Here is a 22337-nt window from a genome sequence, read left to right as displayed (position 1 = left end):
GTCTTGTCATCCCACTTAGCTTTAAGCTCCATGAGAACAAGGACCATGTCCTATTTACCTTCATTTCTCCAGGATATAGCACTGTGCCTAGAATAGAGTAGGCATTCATTCATCCATCTATCCATCCATTCATTCCTTCAATGTATTGTGGTCTTTCTAAATACCAGGCACTGTGAAAAGTGCTGAGACACAGTGATGATTAAAACTTGTTAATCCTGACCTTGTGGAAATTATAATCTAATGGTAAGCAGTTACATTAAGTAATTACAAGGGTAATTGCCACATAAAGGGAAGCATAGTATATTATTTATTGTTGCATAACAAGTTTACCACCAATGCGGTGGTTTAAAAGAACACATATTATTATATCTGTTTCTGTAGTTCAAGAGTCCAGGTATGACTTAGCTGGGTGCCCTGCTTCAGAGTCTTACAAAGCTGCAATCAAGGTGTCAGCTGGGGCGGCCGTTTTACATGAGGCTCAAGTGGGGAACGATCTGCTGTTAAGCCTGCGTGGTTGTTGGCAGCATTCAATTCCTGGCATGCTGCTGAATTTGAGGGCTTCTGGTCCTTGCTATGTTTCCTTCTCCATATGGCAGCTTGATTCTTCAAAGCCAGCAAACAAGAGAGTCTCCGAGCAAGATGTGGGTTAGTCTTATGTAACATCATTATATTTAGGTTGCAGTTAATTCTTCTTTAATGTTTTAATTTACATTAAAATCACTTTTCCCATATTGAATTCGTGTGGAGTAAGTCACTGATCCTGCCAAGGGTCAGGGGGACAGAATCACATAATGGCATGACACCAGGAGGCGGAGATTATAGCGTCCAATCTGTCACCACACACAGATTGCAGTGGGGCTACAAAAAAGCCATACGCTTAATTTGAAGAGGGATGATGGTTTTCTTGAACAAGTGAAGTTTAAGTTGAGACCTGAAGGGTGAGTAGGAACTAGCCAAGTGAAGAAATAGGTTGGAGATGAGCATTTCTAGGAGAAGGAACAGTCTATTCATAGGCCAGTGAATGGAGTCTGAGGTGCAGTTGAGGATTTGAGAGAAGTCTAGAATGGCTAGAGCAGAAGGTCAGTGGGACATTGGTAAGAGATGTAAGCAGAGGTTTATTGTCGAGAACCTCATCATCTATAGAGGTCCTAAAAGGTAATGATTTTGGACTTTATCTTAAGAAACTTGCTTTTATTCAAGGGTGTAATATGTTCTGATGTGCATTATAAAAAATTACTGGCTGCAAATATCAAATGAATTGGAGAGGGTAAGAAGAGATTCAGTTTGGCAATGGTCCAGGTGAAAGATGTAATGTGTAACTTGTGGTGGAAGTGTTGTGTGGTAGCAATGGAGGTGGAGAAGAATGAAATGATTTGAAATACTAGACATGCTTTTTAATTTACCAATTTAAGTATGCTTGTAAAAAAAATGGAGAGATATTTAGAAGGTATTATCTGTAGCATTTGGTGAATGATTGGATGTGATGGTGAGAGGAAAGAGGAATCAAAGATGATTTCAAGGGACTTCCCTGGTGGCGCAGTGGTTAAGAATCCTCCTGCCAATGCAGGGGACTTGTGTTTGAACCCTGGTCTGGGAAGGTCCCACATGCCGCAGAGCAACTAAGCCCGTGCACCACAACTACTGAGCCCGCATGCCACAACTACTGAAGCCTGCGCACCTAGAGCCTGTGCTCCACAACAAGGGAAGCCACCTCAATGAGAAGCCTGCACACTGCAACGAAGGGTAGCCCCTGCTCTCCGCAACTAGAGAAAGCCTGTGCACAGCAACGAAGAACCAATGCAGCCAGAAATAAATTAAATAAATTTTAAGAAAAAAGAGATGATTTCAAGTATGAGCCCTGAAGGAGGAGCACATTTGATGATTTTAAATTTGGATTGGTGTGAGGTGCTTATGAGACCTATATGTGGAAATGATCCATACGCAGTTTCTTTCTTTCTTTTTCTTTTTCTTTCTTTTTTTTTTTTTTTTGCAGTACGCGGGCCTCTTACTGTTGTGGCCTCTCCCGTTGTGGAGCACAGGCTCCGGATGCGCAGGCTCAGCGGCCATAGCTCACGGGCCTAGCCGCTCTGCGGCATGTGGGATCTTCCTGGACCGGGGCACGAACCCGTGTCCCCTGCATCGGCAGGTGGACTTTCAACCACTGCGCCACCAGGGGAGCCCTGCTTTTTTTTTTTTTTAATATTTATTTATTTGGCTGCATCGGGTCTTAGTTGCGGCATGTGGGATCTTTGTTGCAGCATGCTGCGCCTTTCGTTGCACCATGCAGGCTTTTCTCTAGTTGTGGCGCATGCTCTCCAGAGCGTGCGGGCTCAGTAGTTGAGGCATGAGGGGTCTCTGGTTGTGGCACGCGGGCTCTAGAATGTGTGGGCTTAGTTGCCCCATGGCATGTGGGATCTTAGTTCCCCGACCAGGGATCGAACCTGCATCCCCTGCATTGGAAGGCGGATTCTTAACCCCTGGACCACCAGGAAGTCCCAATAAGCAGGTTCTTATAAAGATCTAGGGCTCAGAGAATAGGTCTTGTTTGGAAATGTAAATTTAAGAGCCATTTACATAGAGTAGCTGAAGCCAAGGATATGAATGAGATTATACAGAGGGCTTGGGACCAAGCATTGAGGAACTCCAACATTTAAGGGTTGTGTAGAGGAAGGAAGAGCTGGCAAAGGAGTCTAAATAGGACTACCAACAGAGGTAAGAGAAGCAGTGTGTGTATGTGTGTATCTGTGCCTTAGAATGAGTGGAAGAGTGAGAGTGATGAAGAAATTCACACCTAAGATGAACACAGAGTTTTTGTTCATTTCACTGTACCCTGTATAACAATGCCCAACTTGTAGTGTTGGAAGGATCAAATGAAATATGTAGATCACCTTGTACAATGCCTAGTCCATCAAGCTCTTAAAATTTTTGATATTGTTATTTTCTCTATTTCAGTTTTACACAACAGTTCAAATTTGATCTTAGGTCAGCCCACTATTTTTTTATTTTATTTTATTAAAAATTTTTTATTGAAGTATAGTTGATTTACAATGTTGTGTTGGTTTCAGGTATACAGCAAAGTGATTCAGTTATACATACATTCATATTTTTTTCAGATTCTTTACCACTATAGGTTATTACAAGGTATTGAATATAGTTCCCTGTGCTATATAGTAGGTCCTTGTTGTTTATCTATTTTATATATAGCAGTGTATATCTGTAGTTTGTTAATCCAAAACTCCTAATTTATCCCTCCCCCACCCCCCTTTCCCTTTGGTAACCATATGATTGTTTTCTGTGTCTGTGAGTCTGTTACTGTTTTGTAAAATAAGTTAATGTGTATCATTTTTTTTAAAGATTCCACAAATAAGTGTTATAGTATGATACTTGTTTTTCTCTGACTTGCTTCACTTAGTATGATAATCTCCAGGTCCATCCATGTGGCTGCAAATGGCATTATTTCATTCTTTTTTATCAGCCTACTACTTTTTAGATGTGATTTCAGTTTTGAAGGTTATATGAAATCAGATGCCTTCTTTTCTCACTATTAGTATCATATTTTTCATAGCATTAATGAGTGTTCCCTTCTTTATGCCTCCTATATACCGTCTACAGACTTTATCAGAGCAATGATACATTTTTGTTTACTTGTTTGCCTTTCTCTGTTAGATCAAAACTCCTGTGTTTTTCATGTCTGTATGTTTAGCGCAGACTGCCACATAGAGGGCACTCACTAAATATTCATTGCATAAGAAAAAATGTATATATGTACATTATAAGAATACATTAAGAGGCAAAGTAGCTGAGAGACTGGAGCTAGGCTGCCTTGGTTTGAATCTTGACTCTACCACTTATAAACTTTCTGATCTTGGGCAAGTTACTTGACTTTTGTGCCTTGGTTTCCTCATTTGCAAAATGGAGATAATAATAGTGGTGTTGTTGAGAAGATATAATGAACTAGTATATATGAAGTACTTAGAATAATGTCTAGCACGTAATACACCCTATATAAGGGCTAGTTACTATTTCTATTATATATAGTTAAGATCTGTCGAGTTCTTTGTGATAAGTACTGTGTCAAGAACTCATACACGTTATCTTTTAAAATGACTACAACAGTCCTATAAGTAGTTAGACTTCCATTATATAAATGAGGAAACTGAGGTTAAAAATATTTAGCATCTTGGGCTTCCCTGGTGGCTCAGTGGTTGAGAGTCCGCCTGCCGACATAGGGGACACAGGTTCGTGCCCCGGTCCTGGAGGATCCCACATGCCGCGGAGCGGCTGGGCCCGTGAGCCATGGCCGCTGAGCCTGCGCGTCCAGAGCCTGTGCTTCGCAACGGGAGAGGCCACAACAGTGAGAGGCCCGCGTACTGCAAAAAAAAAAAAAATATTTAGCATCTTGCCAAATATATTACAACAAGTAAATGGAACAACTAGGATTTGAATTCCTATCTACCTAATTGATGAATGGACTATTGCATCTAATTTTGATTTGGTATACAAGAAATAGATTATTTATTAATTTGTATGTATTTATGATATTTCTGGACTATGATAGCATATATAATAAGTTTTTTATAGAGTTCAACCTGATTAAATTCATGTGGCAAGTACAATATATAACGAGGTATAAAAGATAAGACAGGGCTTCCCTGGTGGTGCAGTGGTTAAGAATCTGCCTACCAATGCAGGGGACACGGGTTTGAGCCCTGGTCTGGGAAGATCCCACATGCTGCAGAGCAGCTAAGCCCGTGAGACACAACTACTGAGCCTGAGTGCCACAACTACTGAAGCCCACGCGCCTAGAGCCCGTGCTCTGCAACAAGAGAAGCCACCCACTGAGAAGCCCACGCACCACAACAAAGAGTAGCCCCTGCTTGCGGCAACTAGAGAAAAGCCCGCGGGCAGCAACAAAGACCCAATGCAGCCAAAAATTAAAAAATAAATAAATTTTAAAAAAAAAGATAAGACAAAGGCTTAGGTTCCCACTTTCTCTCCTTGGTATATTTTCTGAAATTGACAGCACTGTATCTAGAAATGCTAAGCCATAAGATTAGTAAACTTATAAACAAGAAGAGCCAGATATCTGCTGTCTGCTTGGTACTGAAAAACAGATTTTTTCACATTCATGGCTGTACATTTATTATTTAGTGCACATGGAGTTTGTCATGCAAACTTTAAATCTGTAGGGTGAACAGTTGTATATGGAAAGTAAAGGAAACATTTTAGTATGTGAATGTTATTTTGTTCTGGGATGTTTTATTTTTGTGCTTAGGAATGTAAAGGTTCTGTGTTCTCTGGTAGCCTTGTCTGCTTTGTCTGAAAAGTAAGATACTGGATCTCATTATTGCTAGTGTTGCTGCTGTGGTTTCAGTGCCCCAAGTGACTATAATTTTTTATCCTCTCAAACTATAACTTGTGAAATTTGTATGAGAGTGAATCTTCTCTTTTAAATGTTGCAATCTGAATCTACAAGTACTTAAGGATTTTTCTCAGATTGTCTATATTTTATCCTTTTTTTTTGCCATGCCATGTGGCTTGTGGGATCTCAGTTCCCCGACCAGGAATTGAACCCCTGCCACAGCAGAGAAAGTCCGGAATCCTATCCACTAGGCTACCAGGGAACTCGCAGATTGTTTATATTTTATTTCACGGTTGTGTTTGTGCTTCTCTATACACCTTTCTGAGACCTCACTGTAAACAGTGTTTTCATCAGTACTGCATGTGACTCTTCTAATAAGATGCAGTGCCTGTATGTTTTAATAATTACTGTATCAGAAAAGAGTTAAGCTCTATAGTCTTAGAGGTGTATAAGGCAGCTTTTGTAAGATGACTAAGAATTGGACAGTGAGGATGATGTGAGACAGTACATGTTCTACCTGAAGATGAAGGTTAGGAGAAAGCCTATTAGGTATTTCTGATGTTACCAGTTTTCAGAGTTTTTGCTCTGACTGAGATGTCAGTTTATACCAAGGCCATTTGGGGAACAAAGTAGTGAGTTCTGGGAGTGATGTGAATCACCCTCAACTCCAAAACTTCCATGAGCAAGATTTGTGTGTGGGGTGTGTGTGTGTGTGTGTGTGTGTGTGTGTGTGTGTGTCTGTTTATCTCTTCATATCAAACCAGCTGTTTCAGAATTAAACTACCCCATGTAGTTAGAGAATTAATGTAACCTTCAATATAAAGAATGGAATTAAAGGGTAATGAATGTAGAGAAAACCCTTAATTGTACCATATTACTCTGGCACGAATGCAGTGTTTTTTAGGAATTGAGCACATTTTTAATCATCAGAGAATGTTTACAATGTCAGAAACAGTTAAGGAAAAGAGTATGGACAGAGAAGACTAGAGCAGCAAAGACTGAATCTTCACAGGTCCCTTTACTTGGGGAGGATGTGGAGAAAAAAGAGACAAGCAACAGTTAGAGACAGGTTCCTAAAGATCAGGGAAGCTACCAAATCTACCAAACATGAATTCCAAGGGGCTGACACCATATTACGGAGATTTACAAAAGAGAGAATAGAGAGGAAAGAACTTCCTTCCCATCTCCCACCACCTTTTAAAAAGGAGTTTAGCATTGAAAAGCCTGGGAGAAAGAGGATGATAGCAGTCCAAGGCTTCTTAGGGCTCTGCACGTTGGAAATGGTCTTTATTGCATATCCTTATTGTCTGTCAAAACTGCTTCTTGCTAAATTTCCTGTTGTTTTCCATGTTGCATTTATCTGGTTTTGCAACCTCTTTGAGCTACAGGGGGTTTCAGAGATGGAGCTGTCATGGGGAGGTTCAGTTTTTTGGGGTGAAGTGATGTGTTTTAAAGGAGATTATTTGTATCACATGTGTTCTTAAGGTTTACACACAGTAGTATATGATTGTAGTTTTGGGCCATATTCAGTACATTTACTAGTTCCTCCAGAGCTGATGTGGAAAGTTGGGCTGCTAATTAGTAAAGAATTTTGCAGATGTGTCTGTGGGGTGAGCCCAGCACTAGGTGACATCAAGGGATAATTTATCAGGTAGAAAATTTTACTTTGTGCATATTGCTATACAAAAGTATCTCCCAAGATCCTTTACCTTAATTGAAAATCCAGCTGGAAAAACAAAAACTGGAAGCACACAAGTTGTATGTACAGCTTGGATTCACTCAGTGCATAGATGTATTTCTGTAGATGATATGATATATGTGAAAGCATGTGAGAGATATTATAAAAAGCTGATGTTAGAGTATATTATTTTTGCAGTGAGGCAAGTGAGAGGGTTGGTTGCTTCCCCTTTGAGACCTCATAGCACTCTGCTGATACTTCTGTTCTAGCATGTAATAAACACTGCAGTTATTTGCTATCTTAATCATTCATTCATTTACTCAGCAAGTATTTAGTTAATGCTCATTAGGTGTAGTTCATTGAGCTAGTGCTAGGGATAGAGAAATAAATAAAATCCTGCCCTAAAAGAGCTCTTTGCTTAGGATGGAAGACAGGAAATGTATTTAAAATACAGTATTTGCTGAAACAGAGCCTTTATCAAGAGCCTCAAATTGCTTACTAGATAGTTGCTGAGTGTGTGAAAGTATGCATAGGGTGCTAAGGGACTTAATAAGGGGCACCAGTACAAACCTTGTTTGAAGGGGTCAGAGAATGCTTCCCAGAGTTCACCCTTGAGTTTTCTTGAAGGGGAAGAAAGAGCTTGTCAGATAGACAAGCAGGGAAAGGGCATTTCAAGCATGAAGAAAAGCTTTCGCAGAGGCACAGAGGAATAAGAGCGTGGAATATTTTCAGAATGGTGGGTGAAAAATTAGGTTTGGTTCAAGTCTGGTGGGTGCATGGAAAGAAATGGCAAGCCTGTGATGAGTCTAGAGAAGTAGGCAGAGACCCGAAAATGCAAAATTTCTGTAGATACATATATTTTATTAGTTTTTTTCTCTCCCAAATCAACTTTTGTTTTGTTGAACCTCTTTATTGTTTCATTTTCTATTTCATTAATTTTTTGTTTTTATCTTTATTATACTTTTTTTCCCTAGAATCTTTAGTTGAACTCTAAATTATTTATTTTGAACCTTTTACAGATCAGTTAGGATTGTCTTAGGCAGTATGCTACAGAAACCTGAACACAGTGGCTTTTTCAAATAATATATTAATTTTTTTCAGGAAATCTTGAGAAATTCCTGTGCTTTACAACTGCTTGAGGAAGTCATCAACAATCCAGGCTTCCTCTAGCTCTCTCTTTAGTGTGTGGCTTTTGTCCTTTTGGTTACAAGTTAGCTGCTCTTGATGCAAGCACCACATCTTTGCTTCAGACTAGAAAAAGGACAATTTCATCAGGAAAACATTAGCATTCCCAGAATCCCCCACCAAGCAATTCCCACTTACATCGCCTTACTAGGACTATGTCATCTGGCCACCCTAGCTGCAAGGAAGATAGCCAGATTGAATGTTTTAATTAAGCAGGATGCCACCTAATTGGAGTTACGTCAGTTAAGAAAAGGGGAAAATAGATGTTGGGTAAACAATTAGTATTGCCCACTATGCTTATTTTTAATTATCTCTTTATTTTTGACTTTTAATTTTATTTCATAGTGGTCTGAGAATGTGATTCAACCATCATGATGTAGTATCCATGCATTTTGGTAAATTGTTTCACATACACTTGAAAAAATCAACAAAACTTACCTTTGTGGGACAAGATTAGATCAAGCATGTCAGTTCTGTTATTAAAAAAACCATATCCATACTCATTTCTTGTCTGCTTAAGCTTTCAGTTTCTGAGAGGTATTTTAAAATATCCTGTGGAGATTCTGGATTTGTCAAATTTGCCTTTTATTTTGTCAGTTTTTGTTTGGTATATTATAAGGGTATGTTGTTAGATACATACAAGATCATGATTATTATTTCTTGACAAAATTATTATTATGTAGTGTGCACGCAGTGCTTTTTTCCTTAGCCCACTTGTTTTCAACCCTGTCAGGCCGAATGTTCTTTGCATTATCTGGGTTCAAATTCTGTCTCTGCCATTTACTAGGTCTCTCATTTTGAAAAAGTCATTTAATCTCCCCTTGCCTCCGTTTCCATAGCTGTAAAATGGGAAATATTAATACATATCTCACAGAATTATTTTGAGAATTAACTGAGTTAATACATCTAAAGCAGTTACACAGCGGAACCTAGTATGTAGCAAGTGCTATAAATTTAGGTATTACAGCAATTTTTAAAAACATAACTCTTAACTACCCTGAAATGAAATCGATAGGTAACTTTGGTAGTATTGCTTTATAATTATATAACATCGACATGATACCCTGTGTAATAAACGAAAAGTAAAAGAAAATTAAATTAGTAAAAATGATTTCAATATACACATTTTGGGGCCTAACTATGCTAGAAGACATAGTAAAGTGGTTAGATGCTTTTACCTTCCTAAACATGACAGGTTTAGTTTTAAGAGAGGACAAAAGCCACTCCACGAAAGGGGAAAAATTAAAGAGCAGAGATGCCAGTGAATATTAGAATAAAAGTGTAATAACAGGCCAGACTTATTTGTGATATGATAAGGGAAAGAGGTAACTTCAGCTGAAATAGGAATAGCTTGCCAAGACAAACTACAGATTGATTAAGGAGAGAAAACAGGGAGGTATAATATATCTTTGCCAACTTTATCAGAGTGTTTCTTTCTAAATGTTCATTTAACTGGAATGTTCCATCAGGAAAAAAAGTTGGCAGAGTAGTCACATTGATAATTTTATTTGTGGGTAAAGCAAAAACACACTTCTTGTTTATCCATGTTGTACTTTTGTGTTGGCCGTGAGACATGTGCAATCTTAGTTCCCTGACCAGGGATCGAACCTGGGCCCCTGGCAGTGAAAGCGCCAAGTCCTAACCACTGGACCACCAGGATTCCCCACTTTTTATTTATATATTTGATTTTTTTTAATAAAGGCTAAATAAATCACCATGAATATAAAAACTACAAATGGATTCTGATACAGATGTGTTATATTGGGATTCAGAAGCAGCATTGCCATTGGTGGTCTGATCTTCTGAAATGTTGACCAGTTCTTAATGATATTCTTAACAAAACAAAAAAACAATTTTCCTCAATTTACAGGTAGTTACATTCCTAGGAAGTTCAGTATATTTTAAAACTATGCGAGATGACTTTGTTTTTATGTAAAATGGAGTTAGAATCCAAGCTTAGTTAATAATAAATATGTTCTTTATTTACATGAATGTCTGGTAAGACATTTGCATTTCATACTGGACATGGAACAATGCTTCCTTGTGCGGTATTATCCCGTACCTGCAGGATGTCTAGCATCTCAGGCCTGCGACACTCCCTGCCTCCAATCGTTGTTATAACCAAAACACTTCACCTGAAAACTTCAAAGACCCCTCTGAAGTGAGATGTTACAGCCTCCCTTGAAAACTACTGCTTTAAACTTTATTTGCCTAATACTAATGTTGCTATACCAGCTTACTGTATACTTATTATACACTCACTGTGACTTCTTGGCTCGAAGTCCTAAGCCACTCATCTAATAGTTAATTTAATGATTAATTACTTTGTTACAGTTCTTACCTTGTTGTCCTTTTTTTGTTATTTAATTCTCCCCTTATTAGTTCTCTGCGGTGGTCAGAGGTTTATGCTTTTCTCCACTTCTAGAAAATAACCATCCCGACTCAAGTTATCCATTTAAATTCAGCAAACATTTTTTGAGCAGTCAACTACTAAATACTAGGCACTTTGCCAGAGAAGAGATTCTCAGTTTGGTTTCATACCACACTGCTAAAGGATGAAGTTATTGCATGTGATTTGTTATTTAAAATGGTTAAAGTATCAACATATGCAAATAATTTAAAACATATAAATTAGAGTTGAATTAGAGGCACCCCTATATTTACTGTCACTCATTTGCATGTTAATATGCTTACTTGAATGGAATAAAAATGGATAGAGTAGTAGCTAATGGACATAGGATTGTATATAACCTGTAATCTGCTTTTTCTATTCCAGAGTCTACCAGTGTCTGTTGATAGTTATGTAATAATTGCCATACTTTTCTTTCCTGCTTACCTTTTAACAATTTTTGCCAAAAATCTAGGTTTGTCCATATAAGAAGAAGTCCTGCTTGTCAGAATGTGTGTTTTGGGGAGGCGGGGAGCTGAATAACTATTCTGGGGATAAAGAAATGAATAAGGCAGTCTTTGCTCTTAGGCATATAGGAAATTGTTCCATATGCAGTTGTAGATTCTGTGTCTCAGGGAGGAGGTAAGTTCAGGAGCTTCCTAGTTGCCACCTTGAATTGGAACTGCCCTTAGGTATATTGGAGATAAATAGATACGTAGACTAACAGCATACAATATGCAAGTGCTGTAACAGAGATAAATAAGAACAGAGTACTAAGAAAACAGAGTGGAGCCATCCAACTTTCCTTGAAATAAAGTAAGATTTTCCCAGGGAAAGTGATGTTTCTTATATCTTGAATAATTGAAGGGAATTTGGAAGGGAGATTGGGATAGGGATCAGGGGATTGAGGATTACATCAAGGCATTGAGAATAGCATGTGTCAAGGCAAGTAAGTGTGGAGAGGGTGATACCTTTGGAAAGAATTACAAATATTAGTATGTAATAACTAAAGGTAAGGGGAGAAGATGGTGGGAATATACAGGGAGCAGAAGATGGATTAAATTTTGTTAAGGAGTTTGGACTTTATTCCCCAGGTAGTGGTGAGCTATTGAAGAATTTTAAGCTGGAGAGCAACAAGATAACTTTGCAATTTGGGGGCAAAGATTGCTGGAAGATCTGACAAACTGATGTCTCATGTTGATCTGTAAGAGCCTTCTCAACATCTAGCACAGTGCCTTGTGTATAGAAGATTATAGTATTTGCTGTTATTTGAATGTGGCTGAAAAGTCTAATGAAAGATTATCAGTTACTTCCAGTTACTTCCAGGCTGCATGCACACACTTGACTGACCTTTAGTTTGTGGTTTGTTCCTTTGTTTGTAGACCTTGAAGTCATCTTTAACACTAGTTTTATTTATTTATTTATTTTTGGCTGCGTTGGGTCTTTGTTGCTGCCCGCGGGCTTTCTCTAGTTGAGGGGCTTTCTCTAGTTGAGGCAAACAGGGGCTACTCTTCGTTGTGGTGCGCGGGCTGCTTTTTTTTTTTTTTTTAAACATCTTTATTGGAGTATAATTGCTTTACAATGGTGTGTTAGTTTCTGCTGTATAACAAAATGAATCAGCTATACATATACATATATCCTCGTATCTCCTCCCTCTTGCGTCTCCCTCCCACCCTCCCTATCCCACCCCTCTAGGTGGACACAAAGCACCGAACTGATCTCCCTGTGCTATGTGGCAGCTTCCCACTAGCTATCTGTTTTACATTTGGTATGTATATATGTCCATGCCACTCTCTCACTTCGTCCCAGCTTCCCCTTCCCCCTCCCCATGTCCTCAAGTCCATTCTCTACGTCTGTGTCTTTATTCCTTCCTGCCCCTAAGTTCTTCAGAACCATTTTTTTTAAGATTCCATATATATGTGTTAGCATATGGTATTTGTTTTTCTCTTTCTGACTTACTTCACTTTGTATGTATGGACCTTCACTCTAGGTCCATCCACCTCACTGCAAATAACTCAACTTTGTTTCTTTTTATGGCTGAGTAATATTCCATTGTATATATGTGCCACATTTTCTTTATCCATTCATCTGTTGTGGACACTTAGGTTGCTTCCATGTCCTGGCTATTGTAAATAGAGCTGCAATGAACATTGTGGTACATAACTCTTTGAATTATGGTTTTCTCAGGGTATATGGTGCGCGGGCTTCTCATTGCAGTGGCTTTTTGTTGCGGAGCACAGGCTCTAGGCACACGGGCTTCAGTAGTTGTGGCACTTGGACTCAGCAGTTGTGGCTTTGTTGCCACGGACTTAGTTGCTCCACGGCATGTGGGATCTTCCTGGACCAGGGCTTGAACCCGTATCCCCTGCGTTGGCAGGCGGATTCTTAACCACTGCGCCACCAGGGAAGTCCCGTGGAAGCTTTTAAAATCTGTAGAAAATTGAAAGACTAATGCAATAGACGTCTGTTAAGTCCCTTCAACTAGAATCACCAATTATTAATATTTTGTTACATTGCTTTATCTCTCTGTATTTTTTCCGGCAAACCACTTGAAAGCAAATTGCAGACATCGTGACACTTAAATACTTTAGTATGTATCTTCCAAGAATATATTCTCCTACAAAGCCATAGTATCACTATTTATACCTTAGACAATTAACCTTAATTCAGTAAAATAATTTAATATACAGTCCCTATTTAAAATTTCCCTGGGAATTCCCTGGTTGTCCAGTGGTTAGGACTCAGCACTTTTACTGTTGGGGCCTGGGTTCAATCCCTGACTGGGAAGCTAAGATCCCACAAGCCTCAGGGCACAGCAAAAAAATTAAAAAAATAAATAAATAATTCCATTAAAAATTTTTTTTCCTGTTTGCCTCCAAAAAGTCTTTTACAGCTTTTTTTGACCCAGAATCCAATCAAGGTTTCATGCATTTCATTTCAGTGGTTATGACTATCAGTCTCTTTTAATGTGGAATATTCCCCCACACTTTGTCTGAAGAGTACCATCCAGTTGTATTTTAGATATTCTGAATATGTCTAATTTTTTTCTTATAATTAGATTTGAGTTAAACATTTTGGCAAGTATAATACATTGTATCAGAAGGTTGATAATGTTGCATGTCTTACTTTCGATAATGTTGCATGTCTTACTTTCGGTAATGCTAAATAAGATCCCTTGGTTAAGTGCTAGCCGCCAGACCGCTCCATTGTAAAAGTACCTTTTCCCCTTTGTAATAAATAAGCAATCTCAGGGGCATATACAGATTTGAATATTGCTATTTTTACTTAAAATTACAAGTGTACATTTTCTATATCATCTCAAACTCACCTGATATGCTAAATTCTTATGAACATATAGTTTCTTATTTTTATTAAAAACAACACCTATTTATATGAATGTTTACTATGTGCCAAGCACTGTGTTAAGTATGTTATACACATTATTTTGTTTATCTAACATAACAACATCATTTTATCCTCCATGTGAGACAGAGACTATTATTCTCTTCATTTTACAACAGAAGACTTCAACGAGAAGTCACTCTAATCATTTAAGTGTTAAAACTTGGATTCGGTCTGCTCATCTCCAAAGCTCGAGTACTTCACCACTCTGCTATGCTCTTCTTTAGAAAGTGGATTTGAAGATCCTGTGGTAGCATCAGATGAGTTTAAAAGTCAAGGAGAGGTAGTAATTTCCTTACCTTGGTGATCCTCTCCCTTACCCTTCGCTCCTCACATCTCCTCTCCTCTTTTCTCTCCATCTCTTCTTTCTTTTCTTCCTTACCTTCCTTCTTTTTTTTTTTTTACCTTCCTTCTTTTATTTATAATTGTGATAAAGTATATATAACATAAAATTTACCATCCTAACCATTTTTTTTTTTTTTCCGTACGTGGGCCTCTCACTGTTGTGGCCTCTCCCGTTGCGGAGCACAGGCTCCGGACGCGCAGGCTCAGCGGCCATGGCTCACGGGCCCAGCCGCTCGGCGGCATGTGGGATCTTCCCGGACCGGGGCACGAACCCATGTCCCCTGCATCGGCAGGCGGACTCTCAACCACTGCGCCACCAGGGAAGCCCCATCTTAACCATTTTTAAGTGTATAGTTCAGTTCACGGTTTTGTGCTATACTCTCCAGAACTCTTTTCATCTTGCAAAGCTGAAATTCTGTACCAATTAAACAGCTCCAAATTCCTCCCCTCCCCACAACCCTTAGCAACCACCATTCTACATTATTTCTGTATGAGTTTGACTACCCTAGGAACCTCATATAAGTGGAATCATACAGTATTTGTCATTTTGTGACTAACTTACTTCATGTAGCATATAATATCTTCAAGGTTCATCCGTGTTGCAGCACGTGTCAGAATTTCCTTCCTTTTTAAGGCTGAATAATATTCCATTATGGTATATACCACATTTTGTTTATCTGTTCATCTGTCGATGGATGGATTGCTTTTGCCTTTTGGCTATTGTAAATAATGCTGCTATGAACTTGGGTGTACAAATATATTTTCAAGACTCTGTTTTCAATTATTTTGGGTATATACCCAGAAGTAGAATTGCTGGATCATATGGCAATTCTATATATTAAAAAAAAAATTAAAGATATTTAAAGATATCAATCTCTTGGGAATCCTCTTAGTAGTAGTAACAATGATCTATGTGTAGAGGACAAACTTAGGCAGAAATAGGCCTTCCCTTTAATCTGAAAATCTAAGTAGATTTGAGGGCTAATTAATTTTCATGGTTTTGACAACTTGGAATGAAGATCCTCCTGCATTTAGGCAGGTTCCCTATATTCTGTGAACCTCTAAATTTGATGGTACTTTTTTCTTTATCACCTGTAGTCTGTTCTGTACTTTAAAAAAATCTATCCAAATCTGTTAATTCTTGGAGGTGTCACTGAAGTCCCATGAAGTTTTTCCCTAAGTGCATCAACATTCATATAAATACCTCTCATGCTGTATTTGATTCTTTATTCTCTTTCTTATCTGACTAGTCATATAGCTTATTGTTTGTCCCTTTCTAGATGGTAAACTCCAGAAAATTTAAGCCAAATCTTATACTACTTTTCTGTTTGCATCCTCCCCCCCAAATCTCTGCCACCAAAAAAAGAAAAACAAAGAAAAGCACCACCCCCCAAAGAAATTACCTGGATAAATAAATGATTCACTGTCCTTAGGAAGTACATTAGAAGTATCATTTAACTAACTGTTGTTGCTGTTGTTTTCACTGTGACCTTATGATGTGCCAGGCCTTCTGCAAGACAAAGACAAATACAACATAGAGCCTGGTCTCAAGATGCTTTATAGCCTAGCAAGGAGGTATTTATGTACAGAACTGTGTGGTGAGTGGTATACTGGTGTTCCGAATGTTGTTCTGAGGCAGTATAAAGAGGGATACCACAAATAGGTCCTAGAGAGAGTCAAGGAAGACTTCAGAGAGGAAGGGGATATTTGAGTGTGGCCTTCAAAGATAGGTAGAATTTGAGGGGCTAAGAAGAAAGAAGAAAAATATTTTATGCAAATGAAAGACAACTACAATGTTATGGACATGTTCATCACTTGTTTAAGGAAGTAAGGTGTTTTTTTTAATACATTTATTTATTTATTTATTTTTGGCTGCGTTGGGTCTTCGTTTCTGTGTGAGGGCTTTCTCTAGTTGCGGCGAGCGGGGTCCACTCACTCTTCATTGTGGTGCGCGGGCCTCTCACTGTCGCGGCCTCGCTTGTTGCGGAGCACAGGCTCCAGACGTGCAAGCTCAGTAGTTGTGGCTCACGGACCTAGTGGCTCCGCGGCATGTGGGATCTTCCCAGATCAGAGCTCGAACCCATGTCTCCTGCATTGGCAGGCAGATTCTCAACCACTGCGCCACCAGGGAAGCCCGGAAGTAAGGTTTTTTATGATTAGTTTGAAACAGATTTTTATCCCTAAATTTCACACATTATTTTAATATTAAACTTTCTTTTATTTATATATTTATTTATTTATTTGGTTGCACCGGGTCTTAGTTGCGTCAGGTGGGCTCCTTAGTTGAGGCTCCAGGGCTCCTTAGTTGCAGCTCGCAGGCTCCTTAATTGCAGCACATGGGATCCTTAGTTGTGGCAGGTGAACTCTTAGTTGCAGCATGCATTTGGGATCTAGTTCCCTGACTAGGGATCGAACCCAGGGCCCCTGCATTGAGAGCGTGGACTCTTATCCACTGTGCCACCAGGGAAGTCCCAATATTAAACTTTCTTAAAAGCAGACTTTTTTAAAAAAAACCTCAGTGATAGTTTTCAGATGATGAAAAAAAAAAAGAGGAGTGAGTTTCAGAATGGAGAGCGCTTATTACAACACAGATGTTTTCTGTAAATAGAGTTGGAAAAATACTGTCAGTGTGTTCTTTGTATATAAATGTCTCTTTTAACTTATCCATGCAGGATCTGAAAAGGAAAGCCACTTCTCTTTCATCAATCACGAGGTACATGACAACAGAATCATTGATGCACTAGGAAGAGAGTTGGGTTCCAAATCTCACTAAGTGATCTAGAAGAGGGGAGAGACAGCCAGTGTTCTGCCTCAGTTCTTCTGTTCAGGGTTCCTGTGGCTCTGAGTGTTTTGCTTCTTCCTTCCCCTTCTTATGTCTGGCTACTCTGAAGCATTGTTTCTTTGAATTTTAAGATAAGCTGTGATGTCTGTTCTATATTAACACTAAACTTCTGGGGCTATTGTCATGTCAAAGAATTTCTGGAGATTGAAGAATTAAGTAGATTGTCATGATTTCTACTGGAATTTCCACTTGGTCAACTGGAAATAATATACTGAAACAATACTCTGAAAGTCCATAGGATGATGACATTTTTGCATAGCAAGTCCCTGTTGTGCATGATCTGAAGTGAATTTTTTTTTAATCATTCTTTTTTTTTTAAATTTATTTTATTTTTGGCTGAGTTGGGTCTTCGTTGTTGCACACAGGCTTTCTCTAGTTGCGGCAAGCGGGGGCTACTTTTTGTTGCCGTGTGCAGGCTTCTCATTGCGGTGGCTTCTCTTGTTGTGGAGCACGGGCTCTAGGCACGTGGGCTTCAGTAGTTGTGGCATGTGGGCTCAGTAGTTGTGGCTTGCGGGCTGTAGAGCGCAGGCTCAGTAGTTGTGGCGCACGGGCTTAGTTGCTCTGCGGCATGTGGGATCTTCCTGGACCAGGGCTCGAACCCGTGTCCCCTGCATTGGCAGGTGGATTCTTAATCACTGCTCCACCAGGGAAACCCTGAAATGAATTTTTTTTAACCAGAAAGTAATGAGGTCCTTGGTACTTAATAACTTTTCTACTGCCTCATTCATAATTCAGTAGGAAACACATATCTAAGTGAATAATTGAGCTTTTTTTGGGTAAGGCAAAATATTTTCTCTGATAGTCTCATTTTGCTACTACTGACACCACATTTAGAGGCTGAAAACATAGTTAATTTTCTTGCAAGTATTGTGTTTCTTTTTAAACCTGTTGAGTGTGCATTGAAATTATAAAATAATATTTTTATATGTAAAATAGATTGAACCTACAGAGAATGAATGTTTTAGAAGTAGACTTTGCTCTGTGCATATGGGTAATAGTGTGAGTGGTGTGGCTCATGTTTTTATATCTGACTTGAGTGTGTGTAAATAATTATAAGGTACTTTGTGTTGGGTTACTACAGTATTAGCTCCAAAGGATTCACTGCCTTCTTTCTATATTTAACATGCAATACGTTTTTTTCTTATAGATATAATTTTATGGTGCTTGGGGGAGATTTTGAGGATGTGGGTTTAGTGTCCTGTAAAGACAGTTTTATAGTTCATTATGTGTTATATAAGGCTTATGCATGAATCTTTTCTGTGCACAATTAAAATTCCACAAAAGAGACTTTTTCCTTTCAGTTTGCTAAGACTCAGCAATGTTGGCCTTAAGAAACCAGCCTAATAAATTTTCCCCATTTTTTCCTAAGGTTTTTTTTTTTAATTTTAAAGACATGATTTCTTGAGGTATTATTAACAATGTGTTTCTGGCCAGTTTAATGTGAAACAATTTTGGTCTTCGATGGAATAAATCTTTGTTAATGGAAGTGAGATCCTAATGTAATCAGAGTTTATAGAAAAACATCCCTTACCATGTCTACTTTATCTAAATTGGCAGTAAAACATCTTGGCATGTTCTACACCTGGAGGCTTTGACCTCATTATATAGCTGCCGCCCTTGAGCCTCTTTTTTTGTCCCATTTTATTTTCTAGGTGCGCCACCGAGCTTCTGGCCAGGTGATGGCTCTTAAGATGAACACGTTGAGCAGTAACCGTGCAAACATGCTGAAAGAAGTGCAGCTCATGAATAGACTCTCCCATCCCAACATCCTTAGGTAATGGCTTTTCCTTCCTTCTGGGGATCAGTGAGAAAGCTGAAACATTATTGGAGACTTGTTAGAATAGTATTAAAAGCTGAAAAGAGGGATTCAAGATTTCATACTAAATCTGTCTTGCTGGGATTTAGCTGTGCTCTAGGTCTTTTTCTAGCTACTGAGACTTAATTTTCTGGTAATTAACTGCATTTAATAGGGCAACTTGGGACTTCCCTGATGGTCCAGTGGCTAAGACTCCGCTCTCCTAATGCAGGGGACCTGGGTTTGATCCGTGGTCAGGGAACTAGATCCCACATGCCGCAACTAACAGTTCGCATGCCACAGCTAAAAATCCCGCATGCCGCAACTAAAAGATCCCGCGTGCCGCAACTAAGACCCAGCACAGCCAGATAAACAAAGCAAATAAATAAAATATTTTTAAAAAATAAAGCAACTTCCTTATGTCTCTCAAATTGCTTTACTCTTAGTAGCAGCTCATTAGAACTGTTGTTACCTATTGCTGAATTGGTAATTTATCCAAGAGAGATGATTTTAGTTGTTATTTAATTTTCTTAAATTGGTTTAGGAGGAATCATAATTAAATCAGTGAAAATAAAAATAAAATTATTCCCCCAGGCTATCTACTCTTAACTGTTAGCACTCACTTGAGGAGACATAGTTTACCTTTTTAAAGGAGAATTATTCGTATGTATAATAAGGTTATATAATCATTGCTTTCTAGTAATTAGTACAGTCAGCTCTCCATATCGGCAGGTTCTGCATCCACAGATTCAACCAATCACAGCCTGAAAATATTTGGGAAAAAAATTCCAGAAAGTTCCAAAAAGCAATACTTGAATTTGCTGTGCCTAGCAACTGTTTACATTGTATTTACAACTATTTATATGACATTTACATTGTATTAGGTATTGTAAGTAATCTAGAGATGATTTAAAGTATATGGGAGTATATGCATATGTGTAGTTATATGTGAATACTATGCCTTTTTATACAAGGAACTTGGGCATCTGTGGATTTTGGTATCCTCACAGGGTAGGGGGTGGGGTGGTCCTAGAACCAATGCCCTGCAGATACCAAGGGGTTACTGTATATGAATCTTTCTCACTCTATCTTGACTTTTTCTAAAAAATAAATTTATTTATTTTTGGCTGCATTGGGTCTTCTTTGCCGTGCACGGGCTTTCTCTAGTTGCGGCGAGTGGGGGCCAGTCTTCGTTGCGGTGCGCGGGCTTCTCATGGCGGTGGCTTCTCTTGTTGCGGAGCATGGGCTCTAGGCATGCAAGCTGTAGAGCGCAGGCTCAGTAGTTGTGGCGCAAGGGCTTAGTTGCTCCGCGGCATGTGGGATCTTCCCAGACCCCGGCTCTAACCTGTGTCCCCTGCATTGGCAAGAGGATTCCTAACCATTGCGCCACCAGGTAAGTCCCTATCTTGACTTTTTTTTTTTTTTTTTTGCGGTACGCGGGCCTCTCACTGTCGTGGCCTCTCCCGCCACAGACTCCGGACGCTCAGGCTCAGCGGCCATGGCTCACGGGCCCAGGCGCTCCGCGGCATGTGGAATCTCCCGGACCGGGGCACGAACCCGTGTCCCCTGCATCGGCAGGCAGACTCTCAACCACTGCGCCACCAGGGAAGCCCCCTATCTTGACTTTTTAGTGAGGGGAGTATATTTCTAAATGAAACCAAATAAGAAAATTTAAGTCAATATATTATTAAAGTAGGGCATATGTGTAAGAGAGTTGGAAAAGTTAAAAGTGCAATTTACTTAGGGTTGTTTAAGGCTAATATTTATATTGGACTAAAGAGAAATCATATAACTTAAGTATGACTTACATGTGTGGTCAGTGGTAGAAAATTATGGAATTAGATTATACTGATTAATTGAAACTTTATACCTTTGTATAGTATTATTGGCTTCCTAGTCCACTACAAAAATGTTCAGCCAGTAATTTTATTTATTTATTTAAAAAATAAATTTATTTTATTTATTTTTGGCTGTGTTGGGTCCTCATTGCTGTGCGTGGGCCGTCTATAGTTGTGGTGAACTGGGGCTACTCTTTGTTTTGGTGTGTAGGCTTCTCATTGCGGTGGCTTCTCTTGTTGCGGAGCATGGGCTCTAGGCACGTGGGCTTCAGTAGTTGTGGTGCGCGGGCTCAGTAGTTGTGGTTTGCGGGCTCTAGAGTGCAGGCTCAGTAGTTGTGGTGCATGGGCTTAGTTGCTCCGTGGCAGGTGGGATCTTTCCGGAGCAGGGATCGAACCCGTGTCGCCTGCATTGGCAGGCAGATTCTTAACCACTGTGCCACTGGGGAAGTCCCAGTAATTTTATTATGACTTTTTTCCCTACCCACAAATCAGATTAACAATTTTTTGAGCATCTAGTATATGCCTAGTGATGTCAGACATCAAAAAGGTATACGTAAAATGGAATGTCTGCTAGCAAGGAATTTGCACTCTAATTGGAGATCTAGGACTTACATACATGAAAAGAGAACTAATAAAATCAGCCAGGACGCTACCACTTGGGTAAACTCTTAAGTCATATAGAATTTCAAAGGAGTCGGAGATCATATTAGCTTGGCAGAGTCAGCAAAGCTTTCTTGGAGGAGGTTGACTCAACCTGGAACTTGAATTTTTTTTGAAGATTTATTATTTTATTTTATTTTTGGCTGCATCGGGTCTTAGTTGCAGCACGTGGGATCTTCCTTGCAGCTCATGGGCTTCTCTCTAGTTGTGGTGCACAGGCTCCAGGACGCGTGGGCTCTGTAGTTGTGGTGCGTGGGTTCCAGAGCACGTGGGTTCTGTAGTTTGCGGCACGCAGACTCTCTAGTTGAGGCATGCGAGCACAGTAGTTGTGGCTCACGGACTTAGTTGCCCCGTGGCATGTGGTATCTTAGTTCCCTGACCAGGGATCGAACCCTCATCCCCAGCATTGTAAGGTGGATTCTTTTTTGTTGTTTGTTTTAAAGACTAGGATTTAGTTTCAGTTTAAGGAGAACACTTATTTTATTTTTTTGGCTTCATAGGGTCTTCGTTGCTGCGCGCGGGCTTTCTCTAGTTGCAGCGAGCAGGGGCTACTTTTCGTTGCGATGTGCCGGCTTCTCATTGTGTTGGCTTATCTTGTTGCAGAGCACAGGCTGTAGGCGCACGGGCTTCAGTAGTTGTGGCACACGGGCTCTAGAGCGCAGGCTCAGTAGTTGTGGTGCATGGGCTTAGTTGCTCCGCGGCATGTGGGATCTTCCCAGACCAGGGCTCGAACCTGTGTCCCCTGCATTGGCAGGCAGATTCTTAACCACTGCATGACCAGGAAAGTCCCAAGGCGGACTCTTTACCACTGGACCACCAGGGAAGTCCCTGGAACTTGCAT

At 39.6% G+C, this 22337-nt stretch overlaps 1 protein-coding gene across 2 annotated transcripts in view; it reads left to right on the top strand.

Annotated features, from left to right (window-relative positions):
• Nucleotides 1-22337, top strand: part of TESK2 (testis associated actin remodelling kinase 2) — a 127192-nt gene that overhangs the window by 38981 nt on the left and 65874 nt on the right. For both annotated transcript variants that reach the window (XM_060021268.1, XM_060021261.1), the window contains exon 3: nt 18856-18977. In XM_060021268.1, coding sequence (XP_059877251.1) covers nt 18856-18977 — 122 coding nt within the window. The remainder of the gene's footprint in view (nt 1-18855; nt 18978-22337) is intronic.

The sequence above is a fragment of the Delphinus delphis genome, chromosome 1 (assembly GCF_949987515.2).
Source record: "Delphinus delphis chromosome 1, mDelDel1.2, whole genome shotgun sequence".
Classification (NCBI taxonomy): domain Eukaryota; kingdom Metazoa; phylum Chordata; class Mammalia; order Artiodactyla; family Delphinidae; genus Delphinus; species Delphinus delphis.
This window is presented reverse-complemented; position numbering and strand designations above follow the sequence as displayed.